This window comes from Puma concolor, chromosome D4, assembly GCF_028749965.1.
Source record: "Puma concolor isolate L17-30 chromosome D4, mPumCon1.1.hap2, whole genome shotgun sequence".
Classification (NCBI taxonomy): domain Eukaryota; kingdom Metazoa; phylum Chordata; class Mammalia; order Carnivora; family Felidae; genus Puma; species Puma concolor.
Window position 1 is genome coordinate 27,020,098 of NC_141679.1, and position 17,539 is coordinate 27,037,636.

General features: G+C 37.9%; 1 protein-coding gene across 3 annotated transcripts in view; it reads left to right on the forward strand.

The window, feature by feature from the left end:
• The window catches only part of NAA35 (N-alpha-acetyltransferase 35, NatC auxiliary subunit), a 102,309-nt gene that overhangs the window by 78,760 nt on the left and 6,010 nt on the right, over positions 1-17,539 (forward strand). For all 3 annotated transcript variants that reach the window (XM_086685118.1, XM_025931563.2, XM_086685119.1), the window contains exons 15-19: positions 10,152-10,218; positions 12,044-12,142; positions 12,959-13,137; positions 16,114-16,250; positions 17,115-17,182. In XM_086685118.1, the coding sequence (XP_086541244.1) occupies positions 10,152-10,218; positions 12,044-12,142; positions 12,959-13,137; positions 16,114-16,250; positions 17,115-17,182 (550 nt within the window). The remainder of the gene's footprint in view (positions 1-10,151; positions 10,219-12,043; positions 12,143-12,958; positions 13,138-16,113; positions 16,251-17,114; positions 17,183-17,539) is intronic.

A 17,539-nucleotide genomic window follows, 5' to 3' on the forward strand; every position in this document is an offset into this window, starting at 1 on the left:
GTTTGAAATCTGGGAGTGTGATGCCTCCAGCTTTTTTGTTCTTTCTCAAGATTGCTTTGTTTTCAGAGTGTTTGGGGTCCCATATAAATTCTGGGGTTGTTTTCTCTATATCTGTGAAACATGCTATTTGAATTTCAGTAAGGATCGACTCTAACGATATTCTTCCAGTCCAAAAGCACAGAATATCTTTCTATTTATTTGTGTCTTCAGTTTCTTTCATGAGTGTCTTACAGTTTTCAAAAGTGTATTGATCTTTCCCCTCCTTGGTTAAATGTATTCCTAAGTACTTTATTGTTTTTGGTGCTCTTATACATGGGATTACTTTCTTAATTTCTCTGATAGTTTATTGTCAGTGTATAGAAATACAGCAGATTTTTGTATATTGATTTTTTATACCCTGCAGCTTTACTCAGTTAAGTAGTCCAACAGTTTTTTGATGGAATTTTTAGGTTTTCTACATAATATGTCGTCTGCAAACAGACACTTAAAAATTATTTTAAAATTTGTAATTAAATCCAGTATTCAGATTTGTATAAGTGACATACAGTACCATCCATTTAAACAATATTTTTCTTTGGTTTTTATATATTCACCTTTTGGAGAATTGATAAAATTTGATAAATACTTAATGCATATTTATATGAATTTATAAATTTTATCAGTTCCCTTATGTAATAAATATAATAAATTAGTACTTGCTGTTGCCAGGCCAGAACCTTTTTGGGTTCTAGGGAAGAGAAGAACACACCTGCTAAAAGGCACCTCGCATCCAGTGGGAGAGACTGAACAGTAGACAAATACATAATGTGAGTTTGTAGAAAGATAAAGGGGATAGATAGTTCTCTTAGGGCATAGTTATAGAAAGCATGTGGTGAAACGTGAGTGAACTGAGGTAGGGAGCTGTGCAGAATCAGGGTCGGGCTTCCGACAGCAACGTCATGTCCTAGAGTAGAGCTGAGCTTGAATATCAAGGAGCAGCTAATTTTCACGAATTAAATTATTAGAAATACATCTAGATCAGCAGTTCTTAAGCTTTTTTGTCTTGGGACCCCTTTACATTCTTAAAAGTTATTAAAGACCCAGATAGCTTTTGTTTATATGGGTCATGTGTATTGCTACCTACTGTTTTAGAAATTAAAACAATACTTTAAAAATATTTATTAATTTTTTTAAATAGGAAACCCATTACATTAATCGAAACATTTTTGTGGAAGACAACCATGTTTTTAAGAAAAATTAGTGATAAAAGTGGCAGTTTTACATTTTTGTAGATCTGTTTTCTGTCTGTCCTAATAGAAGATAGTTGAATCATTTTGACCTGCTTCTGCTTTCAGTCTGTTAACGCATGCCATGTAGACTCCGGAAACACTTACCATACACTTGTGAGAGAAGGAATACCAAAGGCGAATAACATCCTAATGTTATTGTGAGAATGGTTTTGACCTTGTCCCCTAGAAAGCATCCCAAAGTCACCACCCCCACCGGGGGAACCTGGGCCATATTCTGAGAGCTGCTGGCTGCCATTTCAAATCCAACTCCCCGCACCCCCCCCCCCCCCCCCAACACTCCATCCAGTCCTTTCCTTCACCTCTGGTCCTAGAGGTGTCCACTGTGCACTACAGTTTGTGTCTCTTATGAATGCTTATACACTTCACCCAAATATGTGTCCAGAAATAATATATCCATTTATTTTATATGTTTTTAGACTTCACATAAATGTTGTCACACTGTATACATCCTTTTGCAACATGATTTTTTCATTCAACATTAGGGTTTTGAAATCAACAGGTTTGATACTTCGTTCATTGAAATCCACCCTTGGAATATGTTGCAGTTTGTTTTGCTGCTTCTCTATAAATGGACATTTAAGTTCTTTCTAATTTATTACTATTGAAAACAGTGCTGTAGTGAACTTCTTTGAGTATGTCTCCTTGTGCACATAGGCTGTCTGTACTTACAACTGGAATTAATTGCTGATCGTAGGGTATGTGCATCTTCAACTTCACTAGTTTTGCCAAATTGCTTTACAAAATAATTTAACCAATTTGTATTCCAGACAACAGGGTATAAGAATTCCAGTTTTCTTAGACTTTGTGCTTTGTCATAATCAGACTCTTCAGTTTTTGACAATCTGATATGTGTGAAATAGTGTCTGTGTCTGATTTGCATCTTTCCCTTTTCTATTTAACAGTCTCCTTTAGCACTTTTATTATTACTTATTTAGGGTTAGTTACAGTTCAACCTTCATTGTTCGAAGATTCCATATTTGCAGATCTTGCTTACTTGCTAAGATATATTTGTAACCTTCAAATCATTGCTCTGCTCTCGCTGAATTCATGGACATGGGCAGAGCAGAAAAAAAAAAAAAAAAATTAGAGTCTCCCGGTACTGAATAAGGAAACTCTCTACCTTCTTTTTCAGTTCTTTTATTTATTTATTTATTTATTTTTTTAATATATGAAATTTATTGTCAAATTGGTTTCCATACAACACCCAGTGCTCATCCCAAAAGGTGCCCTCCTCAATACCCATCACCCACCCTCTCCTCCCTCCCACCCCCCATCAACCCTCAGTTTGTTCTCAGTTTTTAACAGTCTCTTATGCTTTGGCTCTCTCCCACTCTAACCTCTTTTTTTTTTTTTTTTCCTTCCCCTCCCCCATGGGTTCCTGTTAAGTTTCTCAGGATCCACATAAGAGTGAAACCATATGGTATCTGTCTTTCTCTGTATGGCTTATTTCACTTAGCATCACACTCTCCAGTTCCATCCACGTTGCTACAAAAGGCCATATTTCATTTTTTCTCATTGCCACGTAGTATTCCATTGTGTATATAAACCACAATTTCTTTATCCATTCATCAGTTGATGGATATTTAGGCTCTTTCCATAATTTGGCTATGAACTGCTATGTTCAAGTGACCCTATGCATCAGTACTCCTGTATCCCTTAGATAAATTCCTAGCAGTGCTATTGCTGGGTCATAGGGTAGGTCTATTTTTAATTTTCTGAGGAACCTCCACACTGCTTTCCAGAGCAGCTGCACCAATTTGCATTCCCACCAACAGTGCAAGAGGGTTCCCGTTTCTCCACATCCTCTCCAGCATCTATAGTCTCCTGATTTGTTCATTTTGGCCACTCTGACTGGCGTGAGGTGATACCTGAGTGTGGTTTTGATTTGTATTTCCCTGATAAGGAGCGACGCTGAACATCTTTTCATGTGCCTGTTGGCCATCCGGATGTCTTCTTTAGAGAAGTGTCTATTCATGTTTTCTGCCCATTTCTTCACTGGGTTATTTGCTTTCCGGGTGTGGAGTTTGGTGAGCTCTTTATAGATTTTGGATACTAGCCCTTTGTCCGATATGTCATTTGCAAATATCTTTTCCCATTCCGTTGGTTGCCTTTTAGTTTTGTTGGTTGTTTCCTTTGCTGTGCAGAAGCTTTTTATCTTCATAAGGTCCCAGTAATTCACTTTTGCTTTTAATTCCCTTGCCTTTGGGGATGTGTCGAGTAAGAGATTGCTACGGCTGAGGTCAAAGAGGTCTTTTCCTGCTTTCTCCTCTAAGGTTTTGATGGTTTCCTGTCTCACATTCAGGTCCTGTATCCATTTTGAGTTTATTTTTGTGAATGGTGTGAGAAAGTGGTCTAGTTTCAACCTTCTGCATGTTGCTGTCCAGTTCTCCCAGCACCATTTGTTAAAGAGGCTGTCTTTTTTCCATTGGATGTTCTTTCCTGCTTTGTCAAAGATGAGTTGGCCATACGTTTGTGGGTCTAGTTCTGGGGTTTCTATTCTATTCCATTGGTCTATGTGTCTGTTTTTGTGCCAATACCATGCTGTCTTGATGATGACAGCTTTGTAGTAGAGGCTAAAGTCTGGGATTGTGATGCCTCCTGCTTTGGTCTTCTTCTTCAAAATTCCTTTGGCTATTCGGGGCCTTTTGTGGTTCCATATGAATTTTAGGATTGCTTGTTCTAGTTTTGAGAAGAATGCTGGTGCAATTTTGATTGGGATTGCATTGAATGTGTAGATAGCTTTGGGTAGTATTGACATTTTGACAATATTTATTCTTCCAATCCATGAGCAGGGAATGTCTTTCCATTTCTTTAAATCTTCTTCAATTACCTTCATAAGCTTTCTATAGTTTTCAGCATACAGATCCTTTACATCTTTGGTTAGATTTATTCCTAGGTATTTTATGCTTCTTGGTGCAATTGTGAATGGGATCAGTTTCTTTATTTGTCTTTCTGTTGCTTCATTGTTAGTGTATAAGAATGCAACTGATTTCTGTACATTGATTTTGTATCCTGCAACTTTGCTGAATTCATGTATCAATTCTAGCAGACTTTTGGTGGAGTCTATCGGATTTTCCATGTATAATATCATGTCATCTGCAAAAAGCGAAAGCTTGACTTCATCTTTGCCAATTTTGATGCCTTTGATTTCCTTTTGTTGTCTGATCGCTGATGCTAGAACTTCCAGCACTATGTTAAACAACAGCGGTGAGAGTGGGCATCCCTGTCGTGTTCCTGATCTCAGGGAAAAAGCTCTCAGTTTTTCCCCGTTGAGGATGATGTTAGCTGTGGGCTTTTCATAAATGGCTTTTATGATCTTTAAGTATGTTCCTTCTATCCCGACTTTCTCAAGGGTTTTTATTAAGAAAGGGTGCTGGATTTTGTCAAAGGCCTTTTCTGCATTGATTGACAGGATCATATGGTTCTTCTCTTTTTTTTTTGTTAATGTGATATATCATGTTGATTGATTTGCGAATGTTGAACCAGCCCTGCATCCCAGGAATGAATCCCACTTGATCATGGTGAATAATTCTTTTTATATGCCGTTGAATTTGATTTGCTAGTATCTTATTGAGAATTTTTGCATCTATATTCATCAGGGATATTGGCCTGTAGTTCTCTTTTTTTACTGGGTCTCTGTCTGGTTTAGGAATCAAAGTAATACTGGCTTCATAGAATGAGTCTGGAAGTTTTCCTTCCCTTTCTATTTCTTGGAATAGCTTGAGAAGGATAGGTATTATCTCTGCTTTAAACGTCTGGTAGAACTCCCCTGGGAAGCCATCTGGTCCTGGACTCTTATTTGTTGGGAGATTTTTGATAACCGATTCAATTTCTTCGCTGGTTATGGGTCTGTTCAAGCTTTCTATTTCCTCCTGATTGAGTTTTGGAAGCGTGTGGGTGTTCAGGAATTTGTCCATTTCTTCCAGGTTGTCCAATTTGTTGGCATATAATTTTTCATAGTATTCCCTGATAATTGTTTGTATCTCTGAGGGATTGGTTGTAATAATTCCATTTTCATTCATGATTTTATCTATTTGGGTCATCTCCCGTTTCTTTTTGAGAAGCCTGGCTAGAGGTTTGTCAATTTTGTTTATTTTTTCAAAAAACCAACTCTTGGTTTCGTTGATCTGCTCTACAGTTTTTTTAGATTCTATATTGTTTATTTCTGCTCTGATCTTTATTATTTCTCTTCTTCTGCTGGGTTTAGGCTGCCTTTGCTGTTCTGCTTCTATTTCCTTTAGGTGTGCTGTTAGGTTTTGTATTTGGGATTTTTCTTGTTTCTTGAGATAGGCCTGGATTGCAATGTATTTTCCTCTCAGGACTGCCTTTGCTGCGTCCCAAAGCGTTTGGATTGTTGTATTTTCATTTTCGTTTGTTTCCATATATTTTTTAATTTCTTCTCTAATTGCCTGGTTGACCCACTCATTCGTTAGTAGGGTGTTCTTTAACCTCCATGCTTTTGGAGGTTTTCCAGACTTTTTTCTGTGGTTGATTTCAAGCTTCATAGCATTGTGGTCTGAAAGTATGCATGGTATAATTTCAATTCTGGTACACTTATGAAAGGCTGTTTTGTGACCCAGTATATGATCTATCTTGGAGAATGTTCCATGTGCACTCGAGAAGAAAGTATATTCTGTTGCTTTGGGATGCAGAGTTCTAAATATATCTGTCAAGTCCATCTGATCCAATGTCTCATTCAGGGCCCTTGTTTCTTTATTGACCGTGTGTCTAGATGATCTATCCATTTCTGTAAGTGGGGTGTTAAAGTCCCCTGCAATTACCACATTCTTATCAATAAGGTTGCTTATGTTTATGAGTAGTTGTTTTATATATTTGGGGGCTCTGGTATTCGGCACATAGACATTTATAATTGTTAGCTCTTCCTGATGGATAGACCCTGTCACTATTATATAATGTCTTTCTTCATCTCTTGTTACAGCCTTTAATTTAAAGTCTAGTTTGTCTGATATAAGTATGGCTACTCCAGCTTTCTTTTGGCTTCCAGTAGCATGATAAATAGTTCTCCATCCCCTCACTCTCAATCTAAAGGTGTCCTCAGGTCTAAAATGAGTCTCTTGTAGACAGCAAATAGATGGGTCTTGTTTTTTTATCCATTCTGATACCCTATGTCTTTTGGTTGGCGCATTTAGTCCATTTGCATTCAGTGTTATTATAGAAAGATACGGGTTTAGAGGCATTGTGATGTCTGTATGTTTTATGCTTGTAGTGATGTCTCTGGTACTTTGTCTCACAAGGTCCCCCTTAGGATCTCTTGTAGGGCTGGTTTAGTGGTGATGAATTCCTTCAGTTTTTGTTTGTTTGGGAAGACCTTTATCTCTCCTTCTATTGTAAATGACAGACTTGCTGGATAAAGGATTCTCGGCTGCATATTTTTTCTGTCTAGCACACTGAAAATCTCGTGCCAATTCTTTCTGGCCTGCCAAGTTTCAAAAGAGAGATCAGTCACGAGTCTTATAGGTCTCCCTTTATATGTGAGGGCACATTTATCCCTTGCTGCTTTCAGAATTTTCTCTTTATCCTTGTATTTTGCCAGTTTCACTATGATATGTCGTGCAGAAGATCGATTCAAGTTACGTCTGAAGGGAGTTCTCTGTGCCTCTTGGATTTCAATGCCTTTTTCCTTCCCCAGTTCAGGGAAGTTCTCAGCTATTATTTCTTCAAGTACCCCTTCAGCACCTTTCCCTCTCTCTTCCTCCTCTGGGATACCAATTATGCGTATATTATTTCTTTTTAGTGTATCACTTAGTTCTCTAATTTTCCCCTCATACTCCTGGATTTTTTTATCTCTCTTTTTCTCAGCTTCCTCTTTTTCCATAACTTTATCTTCTAGTTCACCTATTCTCTCCTCTGCCTCTTCAATCCGAGCCGTGGTGGTTTCCATTTTGTTTTGCATTTCATTTAAAGCGTTTTTCAGCTCCTCGTGACTCTTCCTTAGTCCCTTGATCTCTGTAGCAAGAGATTCTCTGCTGTCCTCTATACTGTTTTCAAGCCCAGCGATTAATTTTATGACTATTATTCTAAATTCACTTTCTGTTATATTATTTAAATCCTTTTTGATCAGCTCATTAGCTGTTGTTATTTCCTGGAGATTGTTCTGAGGGGAATTTTCCGCTTGGTCATTTTGGATAGTCCCTGGCGTGGTGAGGACCTGCAGGGCACTTCCCCTGTGCTGTGGTGTATAACTGGAGTTGGTGGGCGGGGCCGCAGTCCGACCTGATGTCTGCCCCCAGCCCACCGCTGGGGCCACAGTCAGACTGGTGTGTGCCTTCTCTTCCCCTCTCCTAGGGGAGGGATTCACTGTGGGGTGGCGTGGCCCGTCTGGGCTACTTGCATGCTGCCAGGCTTGTGATGTTGGGGATCTGGCGTCTTAGCTGGGGTAGGTAGGCAATGTGCACAGGGGCAGGAGGGGCAGGCTTAGCTTGCTTCTCCTTAGGTGATCCACTTCAGGAGGGGCCCTGTGGCAGCGGGAGGGAGTCAGATCCGCTGCAGGAGGTTTGGCTCCGCAGAAGCACAGAGTTGGGTGTTTGCGAGGAGCGAGTAAGTTCCCTGGCAGGAACTGGTTCCCTTTGGGATTTTGGCTGGGGGATGGGCAGGGGAGATGGCGCTGGCGAGCGCCTTTGTTCCCCACCAAACTGAGCTCTGTCGTCCAGGGGCTCAGCAGCTCTCCCTCGCTTTGTCCTCCAGCCTTCCCGCTTTCCGAGCAGAGCTGTTAACTTATGACCTCCCAGACGCTGAGTCGCGCTTGCTGTCGGAACACACTCCGTCTGTCCGGCCCCTCCGCTTTTGCCAGCCAGACTCGGGGGCTCTGCTTGGCCGGCGAGCCACCCCTCCTCCCTGGCTCCCTCCCGCCAGTCCGTGGAGCGCGCACCGCCTCGCCGCCCTTCCTACCCTCTTCCGTGGGCCTCTTGTCTGCGCTTGGCTCCAGCGACTCCGTTCTGCTAATCCTCTGGCGGTTTTCTGGGTTATTTAGGCAGGTGTAGGTGGAATCTAAGTGATCAGCAGGACGCGCGGTGAGCCCAGCGTCCTCCTACGCCGCCATCTTCCCTCATCTCCTCTCTTTTTCAGTTCTTATACCGTGAACAGCTCCATTAGGTGCCATGTTCTTCACATTTTTGTGCTTTTTGTTGGTGATTTCATAGTTTCAAATGACCTCCATCTGTAATGATACGCTGTCTAGTGTCCCTTAGCACAAGAAGGCTGTGGCATGCCTTTCAGAGAGAATATGTATGTTAGATAAGCTTCACTCAGCCATGAGTTTGGTAATGAATTGGCAATATACATCACATAAAGCATCTTTAAACACATAATGCAAGGTCATGTAGTGATCAGTTGATGAAGATGGTGTCACCAGTGGCTGGCAGGAACCTAACCCAGTATTTTACCCTAGCGGCAATGTTGCCGTATTCTCTAATTCAGTGTCTGCAGCAGCTTTAAAGAATAGAACTATCATGAGTACCGGGAATTGACTGTATATATGACAGAGTTCGTTGCATGTTAATATGTAAATGTTATTCCACTGTTTTAGAATTCCAGTGTTAGAGATAAGAAATGTGATCCTGATCTAATTCTTTTTTTCCTTTGTTAAGTGATTGGACACTTTCTTCTGGAAGATTGTAAAGTTTCTGGGTTTTGTTTGGTTTGGTTGTTTGGTTGGTTTTTCTGGAATTTAAGAGTTTTACCAGAATGTACGTGTCTGATTTTCAGCAACACCTGTCAGGAACTCAGTCCTTAAAGCCTCAAGTCTTCCAATCAGTAATTTTCCATTATTTATCTCTTGTCATTTTTGCTGTGATGTGAGAAAGTTCTTCCTTGACCTTCAAGACTACAAGTGAGCATCTTTTCATCTGTTGAATTTTTAAATTTGAAAATCCTAATTTTGGGATCCAGAAAGTCTTTTTTTTTTTTTTTTCCTCCTTTAAGAGCTTTATTTTAATCACCTTAAGTAACTTTCTTACTTTGGAGTTAAAGATCTAGCAGACCTTCTAGCACTTCTCTTTTGCTACCACCTATTCCTGGTGTTCTGCCTCCTCTTTCTCATGGCTGCTGCGTGCACTGTCATTTTCCATTGCATGATTGTGGCTCTGTTGATCTTTGAGGCTCTGGTCAGATTGTTCAGTTATGGCAAATACTTAGAAGTAGTGAGTTGTCTGCTCCTGTCAGTGTGCCAGGGAAAAGTCTTTGCTTTTTTCCCATGTTCTTAAGTGCAAAGGCCACTGACCTCAGGGATAGAAACAAAAATAATCTTCCCATCTATTCAGCCCCCGAATTGGCTGAATTGGCTCCTCTAGAGCCAGGCAGGTAGCAGACCCTCCCAGACTGCTCAGGAAGGCTTTAGTCACTTTAAATAACTGAGACAAGGAGCACCAGAAAGGAAATCACTTGATGAGGATAGAGGATGAGCTGCCAGAAATGTATAAGTGAGGATTTTGGCCAGTGGTTGGAAATGTGGATACATCTTTAAAAAATTAGGATTCTGTATCGTATTTTCTTTGTAATTATTATTATGGGTATAATCTATGAGGGTGTTAGTTGTAGAAAAATAAATAACATTGTAGTAGGGCCATGAAAAAGTAGAACTTTGGAATTTTTCTTCTCTCCTTGTTAATTTGATCTTGTTGGATCCAACTCTGTCCAAGTATAGAACTGGAAGAATTGGAAATGTACATTTGTTGTGCGAATAACACAATAATAGTGAAATATTTCTTAATCTAATGCTAACAGTGTTTAATTTAGTAAGGTATTTGGTTCCATTTTCTCTTTTTTCCACAATTTTGGTCTGTTGTTATCCCTGCTGCTTTTTGTAGGCCAAATAGTTTGATTTTAATGAGCATTATCTTACAGGTGCTGCCTATATAATAATCACCAGGCTAAGGACTGTATTGACTCCTTTGTTACTCACTGTGTTCGGGTAAGAACTGCAGTTTGGATCGTTGTGATGGATACTTTAAAAATTGTGGGGAGTGGGGCGCCTGGGTGGCTCAGTCGGTTAAGTGTCTGGTTGTTGGTTTCGACTCAGGTCGTGATCTCATGGTTTATGAGATCAAGCCCTATATCAAGATGCCTGCTTGAGATTCCCTCTCTCCCTCTTTCTGCTCCTTTCCCGCTCACACACAGGCACTCTCAAATAAAATTTTAAAAAATAAAATAAAAATAAAAATTGTGGGGTGTAATTCCTTCAGTCACATTCATTTGTGTTACTTTTTTCATCCAACAGTTCTTAGTCATTTTCCCCGAAAAAATGAAAAATTTCTGTCTGTTCTTGCACTTGAGTAGATAGCTTTCTAATGTGGAGTCTTCCTGGCAGGTCGTTAAATACTGAGGTACCTTTGATGTCCTCTCACTGTAACCCCCAGAGACCACACAAGCAGAATTAAGTTATGACCCCCATCTGGGAAAACAGAAGTTGTTAAAATTTTTTGTAAATGTGCACAAAAACTATTTTTGACCATATGAACAAGGAATGTTTGTACCAGCCCCAGATACTTCTCTTTGTGCTACCTTAATGAACAGGATTATAGTAAAATTAAAATTACTACTTGAGATGGGAGCACAAATTTTTTTCAAATATAGGGTAATTAGGAAAAAATATAAATCTTGTAGTGGATTAAATTAATCATAAATCATTCTAATTTAATTATATAAATTTCTTTTGGAGAACTGAAACAGTTTGGGAGGCCTAATTCCAGTTACTAAAATATAGCAAGGCACCTTGGGAGGGTGAAAGGAGGAGAACTAAAAGGCTAGATCTCGTCTGTATCATTAACATTTTATCATTGTCAGGAAGATCACTTCACTTTTCTATAAATTCCCCCGTCTTTAAGAAGTGAGGTATTAATACTGCCCCTGTACCTCATACATAGGCTAGTTATTGATCAAGTGAGATAATATCTATCAAACTGTACAAATTTAAAACAATTCTATTTGAAGGATCTTCTGATTCGCATTTCTTAAATCAGAGCATCTTACCATTCGTGCATATTGTCTGATTAGTGAAGTGTTAACAATATTTTAGGATATAGAATAGGAATTGAAGAACCTTAGGGTTTATAGAGAACAGTTGACCCTTGAACAACACGGGTTTCAACTTTGCAGGTGCACTCGTGTGCAGATTTTCTTCAATACGGTACTATAAATATAAATGTACTTTCTTAAGATTTTCTTTATAACAATTCCTTTTCTTTAGCTTACTTCATTGTGAGAATACAGCATATAATGCATATACCATACAAAATAGGAGTTAACTGTTGATGTTATCAGTAAGTCTCCCAGTCAACAGTTGGCTATTAGTAGTAGTTAAGTTTTGGGGGAGTCAGAAGTTATATGTGGATTTTCAACTCTGCAAGATATAAGTGCCCCTAACCCATGTGTTGTTCAGAGGTCAGCTGTATCAGCCATTACTTAAGCCTTATAATTATTCTGGTATATTTAAAGTAGCACAGAAATGTTACCCTTGAACATTGGCTTATGGCTTGAGATCCTCAGAAGAGGAAACTATTCTCTTGGAATTGTGGGAAGATATCTAAAGATTGAAGTAACATATTTTTGCCATATGAAAACAGGTTTCATAAGTTTCCTTAAAAAGAAATACCTATGTAAGAAATACGCATAGTCCTGATTCTTACCTCCACAGTAATTTTTTCCCCTTAAACTAGATTTTGAAAACTTAGAATGTTAATTTTCTTTAGTGTCAAGAAATTTCACATTGGCAGTTAACAAATCGTATGTATTTGCAGCCATTCTGTAGTCTTATTCAGATCCATGGACATAATCGGGCTCGACAGAGAGATAAGCTTGGTCATATTCTTGAGGAATTTGCTACCTTGCAGGATGAGGTAAGAGCCAACAAGTTGCCCTCCCTTCTAAAATTAAGCAGTTCATTTACCTTGATCAGATTTTTAAAAACAGTTCTTTGGAACAACATTTTAACTATTTAAGTTTTTAGCATGATTAATTTACTTTTAACTTAAAATGTAACATTTCCATATATCAAAGAAAGAGTTTACAAAAAGAGAACAATAATCCAAACTGAGAAACCTCTTAAATTATTTCTTTGATAATCAGGATAAATTATAAAATATGTGTAGAACTATAGTTTTATAGCAAGTTCACATTCTAACAAAAATCTTAAGACAAACCATAAGAGACTCTTAAATACAGAGAACAAAATAAGGGTTGCTGGAGGGGAGGTGGGTAGGGGGTTGGGTTAAATGGGTGATGGGCCTTAAGGAGGACAATTGTTGGGATGAGCACTGGGTGTTATATGTAAGTGATGAATCACTAAATTATATTACTAAAATTAAAAAAAAATAATAAATTGATTTATTATGTAGCTGTGGAAAAGAAAACCTTAATATTCCTGTCAGCAGCAATATTAATTGATAACATAATTAAAAGCCTAAAGTCAATATTTTGTATTTTTGTTTTATAAAATGTCTTTTTAGTTTAAGGAGCATTTAGGTAAACATTATCCATTGTGAAATGGGAAGTTTAAATGTGAATGGAACCAAAAAATGTTTTGAAAGTATAAATTCTTTAGTGACAAGTTTTATATTTTCTGTCTAAATGCTATTTTTAGCTGTTTGTCGTTTTTTTTCATTCTTTCATTACCTTGAAACGAAAGTCCGTGTTATGACATTTTATTCTGATAGGCAGAGAAGGTTGATGCAGCCCTTCACACCATGCTGTTGAAACAGGAACCCCAAAGGCAACATTTGGCCTGTTTAGGTACCTGGGTCCTTTATCATAACCTGCGAATTATGATCCAGTATCTTCTGAGTGGCTTTGAATTGGAACTCTACAGCATGCACGAGTACTACTACATATATTGGTAAGAGAACAATTTGAGTTAAAATCGGTAGTGGGGAGCAAGTAGAGAAGATCTGAGAGAGCATCTGTAGAACAGAATATAGTTTCTGGGTACTTTTTCATTTAATGTGTTGTGGGACAATTGAAAAACATCTGTTAGAAATTAGAGCCAGATCGTCTTGAACATCTTCAAGTGCTGTAACACCATACATATGTTTTTTCCAGCCATTGAATGTTTGTTTCCAAATTAATAAAAGTGATTCCAAAGTAAATGGATTAATTGAAGAGCTTTTTTCTGTTTCTAGGGAGAAAAATCACACACATTTAGCTCTGACTTCAGTGACAATAGATGCTAGCTGTGGAATGTACTTAAGTGAATTAAAGTTCAAAATTTGAACCAGATCTTTCCTCTGAGAAGAAATGAAGATTATCATTGGGAGCCATAACTGTTGCATACTGCCACCCTGGGGGTTTCTCTCAGCAGTTTTGAAGGAGTTCATGAGAGCTGTCCTCCTCAGCCAATAGTTCTTTGCTTTCACTTGAAGATGAAATAGAGAAACGTAGTCAGAGGATACTTGGAAATACTTCAGGCACGGGAAAGCTGCCATAGAAAGAAAATAAATTGAGAGCTAATGGATCTTTTTTTTCAGTCTGGCCATGTATGGTGGTAAATAACCAGTGTTGCTTATCACAAACAGCTAAGTTTAGTATATCTTAATAAGGTTCATCTTTTTAACTCCTATTCGAATTATTTAACAGTAATTAAGATACTGTGTATTCCTTGGAGTCATCGCTATGAAGGAAGGAAAGTAATTCTTTTCCAAGCTGACATGGTTTTGTTATCATGGCTGCCAGGGCTCCTAACTTGGTTATGAAACTTGAATTTGAACACTGAACTAAAGTAATTCGAGAATAATATTATTTGCTATACCCTCTGACATTTATGTAGGTAACAACTAACTCTTACCAACAGGTGTTAATATAGCTACTTGGCATGTGTTTTGTTACTAACTCACAGTAGACAAAGTATCCAAACCAGACATTTTGTGGGGGAACATGCTCAAGTTCCTTCTCTGAGGTTTGAGTCAGCTTTTGGGAAGCTTTTGTGCTCTTGATTTCTCAGAATAAAATTTATATATATATGCTTTTTGGCACAAAGAATTGGGCTCTTAATTAGCAAATGATAATCAGATAAACACTCTATTAGAAACGTATCTGCATATTTGAGCAGATTCATTTCTTGTTAACGAAAAAAATTTTAGTTATGCCTGTAAATACCCTTGTGGTCTACATTCATGTTAGTTTTAACTACTTTTAGTTTCAAAATTATACATTGGGCTCCAGCATTTTCACAAGATAAACGTGTTACATTGTTCATGAATATCATCCCTAAAGCATGTGGGCCCTTTAAAAATCACCAGTGGAAAACATTGATTCTTAAATTCTGGAGTGCATCATAGTCACTTCTCAGTCCATCGAGCTCCTGGTTTAGCAGGTCTGGGATAGGCCTCCATCATTTGCATTTCTCACTAGTTCTGGCGATACTGCTGCTGGTCCGGTGATCACAATTTGAGAACCACTGGTCTAGAGTATCGGTACTTTGACTCTCCATAGATATGATTGTGTATTAATTTTGATAATGCACTTAAAAGCTCACTGAGATGTCTGATATTTGACAAGAAAAACATGACATGTGCCAGATTATCTCCTTCACTCATATATGCCCCTAGGGTTTGATATTTGGAAGGTAGAAGGCAGCATTCGTTCTCTATAGAAATCCTCTCATTGAGTTAAGATACCCTCAGATTTTGTAGTGTATTGGGGCGGGGGGGGGGGGGGGATTCATTTGTATCCCATGTATTTGCAGGGGGATTGGAATTCATTTGTATCATGTAAAAGGATACTCTAAATGCCTTTCTTAAATTCACTGTCAGCAATTATTTTCATATGAAATTGTATGCTTTTTTTTTTTAATCAAACGAAAATATGTTTGCCAGTTTGCCGTTGCTACCAGGAAGCATAGCATTCAGTTTAACTTACAGTACCTAAATCATTCCAGGTGTTTGGGGTTTTTTTGGTTTTTTGTTTTTTTGCCAGTTCATACTGTTTTGATTTATCGAATGTGTGGGTTTTGTTTGGCTACAACAAAAAGGAATGTTGTTTATCCTAAGGTGTGTCTTCTGACTAGTTTTCGTTTTGCTTTAAAATATTTTTTTTTTGTAAATATTTTAATATTGTAACCTGCCTTACAACTTTTGGGGGAATTTTGGAAATACGAATTAAATGCTCATCCTTGATCATAATAAAATTTCTTCTAAAGCTTTGATTTTAGCTTAATGTAGTAGTGGTCCTTAATGTTTATTATGATTATGTTATAATCATAAATTTTCATATCCTAGATTTGAACTGCTTTTCTGGCATAGGAGAATGTAATGTTGGTTAAACTTCTGAAAAGTTAGTATTGGGTGTACTGTTATCTGTTTCACATTTCATTTATTGATTAAGCTCAAGTAAATTATAAGCCTGAATGTTCTTAATTTTTTAGAATGCTTTGGTATATAATGCCTACAATTCAAAATTTTTTCAGTATTAATTGCTTTCTTTCACAATTAATGGGAAAATAAAATATTTACTTAATAGGTTGAGGGTGAAGTGTGTTCTGATATAGTTAGTAAAAAGGAAAAAACAGCTTAATGGGCATTCATTTGATTTACATACATCATTATCAAGAAATTCGTAAAATGCATATCACTGTAGGAAATTAAACATTTTTGAGCATTGTCCAGCAACATATAAGTCTACAAGAAAGGAAAAGTTAACCATCTGTAATGCTAATTTCTTGTAAAATCTGTCAGTTATCTAATTGGATAATCCAGGGTTTGTTTGTTTTTTAAGATTTTTAAAGCAGTATTAAAAATATCTCTTTATTAAGAGATACATGTGATAAAGCTGTCTCGTGTAGACATCTTCCATTAACTCACATTTGGTACCCTTTAAGGTATCTCTCTGAATTCCTTTATGCATGGTTGATGTCCACGTTAAGTCGTGCTGATGGCTCCCAAATGGCAGAGGAAAGGATAATGGAAGAGCAGCAGAAAGGCCGGAGCAGTAAAAAAACAAAGAAAAAGAAGAAAGGTACTGTGGGCTATTTTTAAATTCAAGAAGTAACTAACGTTGGAGTGCACTTTAATTTCTACACATAAATAGATGCAGAGCCACATGTGCCTTGTTGTGGTTGAATTAGTCATTACACCTCAATTCTCACCCATCTTCTCTTGAGCCAAGTATAAGATAGACACTGAGTCCCACTGTTAGTGACATAAGCCTCCTTGGAGCCTTCCCTTGCTTTTCTTTTACTTCTTTGCTATTCCATGTGTTGGAGGGCCTTAGGACAAGATGACGTAGACACGTGGAGTATGCAGGCAAGATAAATTAAGGCACAAGGCAGCAGGAGATCCTTGATCTTTTGACAGAAGGCTGACAGCTCAGGAGGGAAGTGGGTCCCAAGCTGTGCTGGTCCAGTGGCACAGAAAGATGACCATAGAGCGTGGTGGGCAACTGAGGAAGAAGAAATGTTTCCGGGGCACTGCCCTCAGGATCACTAGGGAAGGGTACAGATACTGCTCCAAATGTTAACAAAATATTACTTTGTATTTCATGAGGGTTTCAACAGCTTGGGTGGGTTATTAAATGACTATAGCCATGGGTTTCCTATTTTAGAAGTTAAGTCTCTGTAATGGTGAATTCAAAAGAAACCCAAATTACTTCATACCAGAATTTTATGGTATTACTTATTTTAGGGAATATGACTTTTTAACCTTCCAGTTATATTTTATTATTTGTAGATTTTGTTCATAAAACTAAATTTAACCTGTGGGAACAAACTGTGAATTTTTAATTTTAGTAAACAAGGTGGAAGATTTTTTTTTAATTAGATTTTCTCCTGCAATAATGTGAGAGGAGGGGGAAAAGACTGGGTGATTTTCTTTTTAATTACAGTTCGCCCATTGAGCCGAGAGATCACAATGAGCCAGGCATATCAGAATATGTGCGCTGGAATGTTTAAAGTAAGTTGTCGCAAATGGAGTTCTTTTTGCTTTTCAACACATAGTTTAATTAAAATGGGCTTTCTTCTGTGATATTTCCAGATTCTGATTTCACCTTTGTGTTTATTAACCATCTGCTTGAAAATTACCTTTTGCCCAAGTCTAGTTTTCATTAATTTGTTTATCAAGTGTTTATCAAGTGTTTGATTATCAATTCGTTTGATTAACGGATATTAATTTAACACCCTTGCTGTGTGTCACATATCTTCTACTGAGTACATTTAAGGATACCGAGTCTAATCAGAGGTGATCCTTGTCTCAAGTGTCTAGGTAATGACGGGTCAGGTGACATGTGTGACACAAGTAATAAGAGAAGGA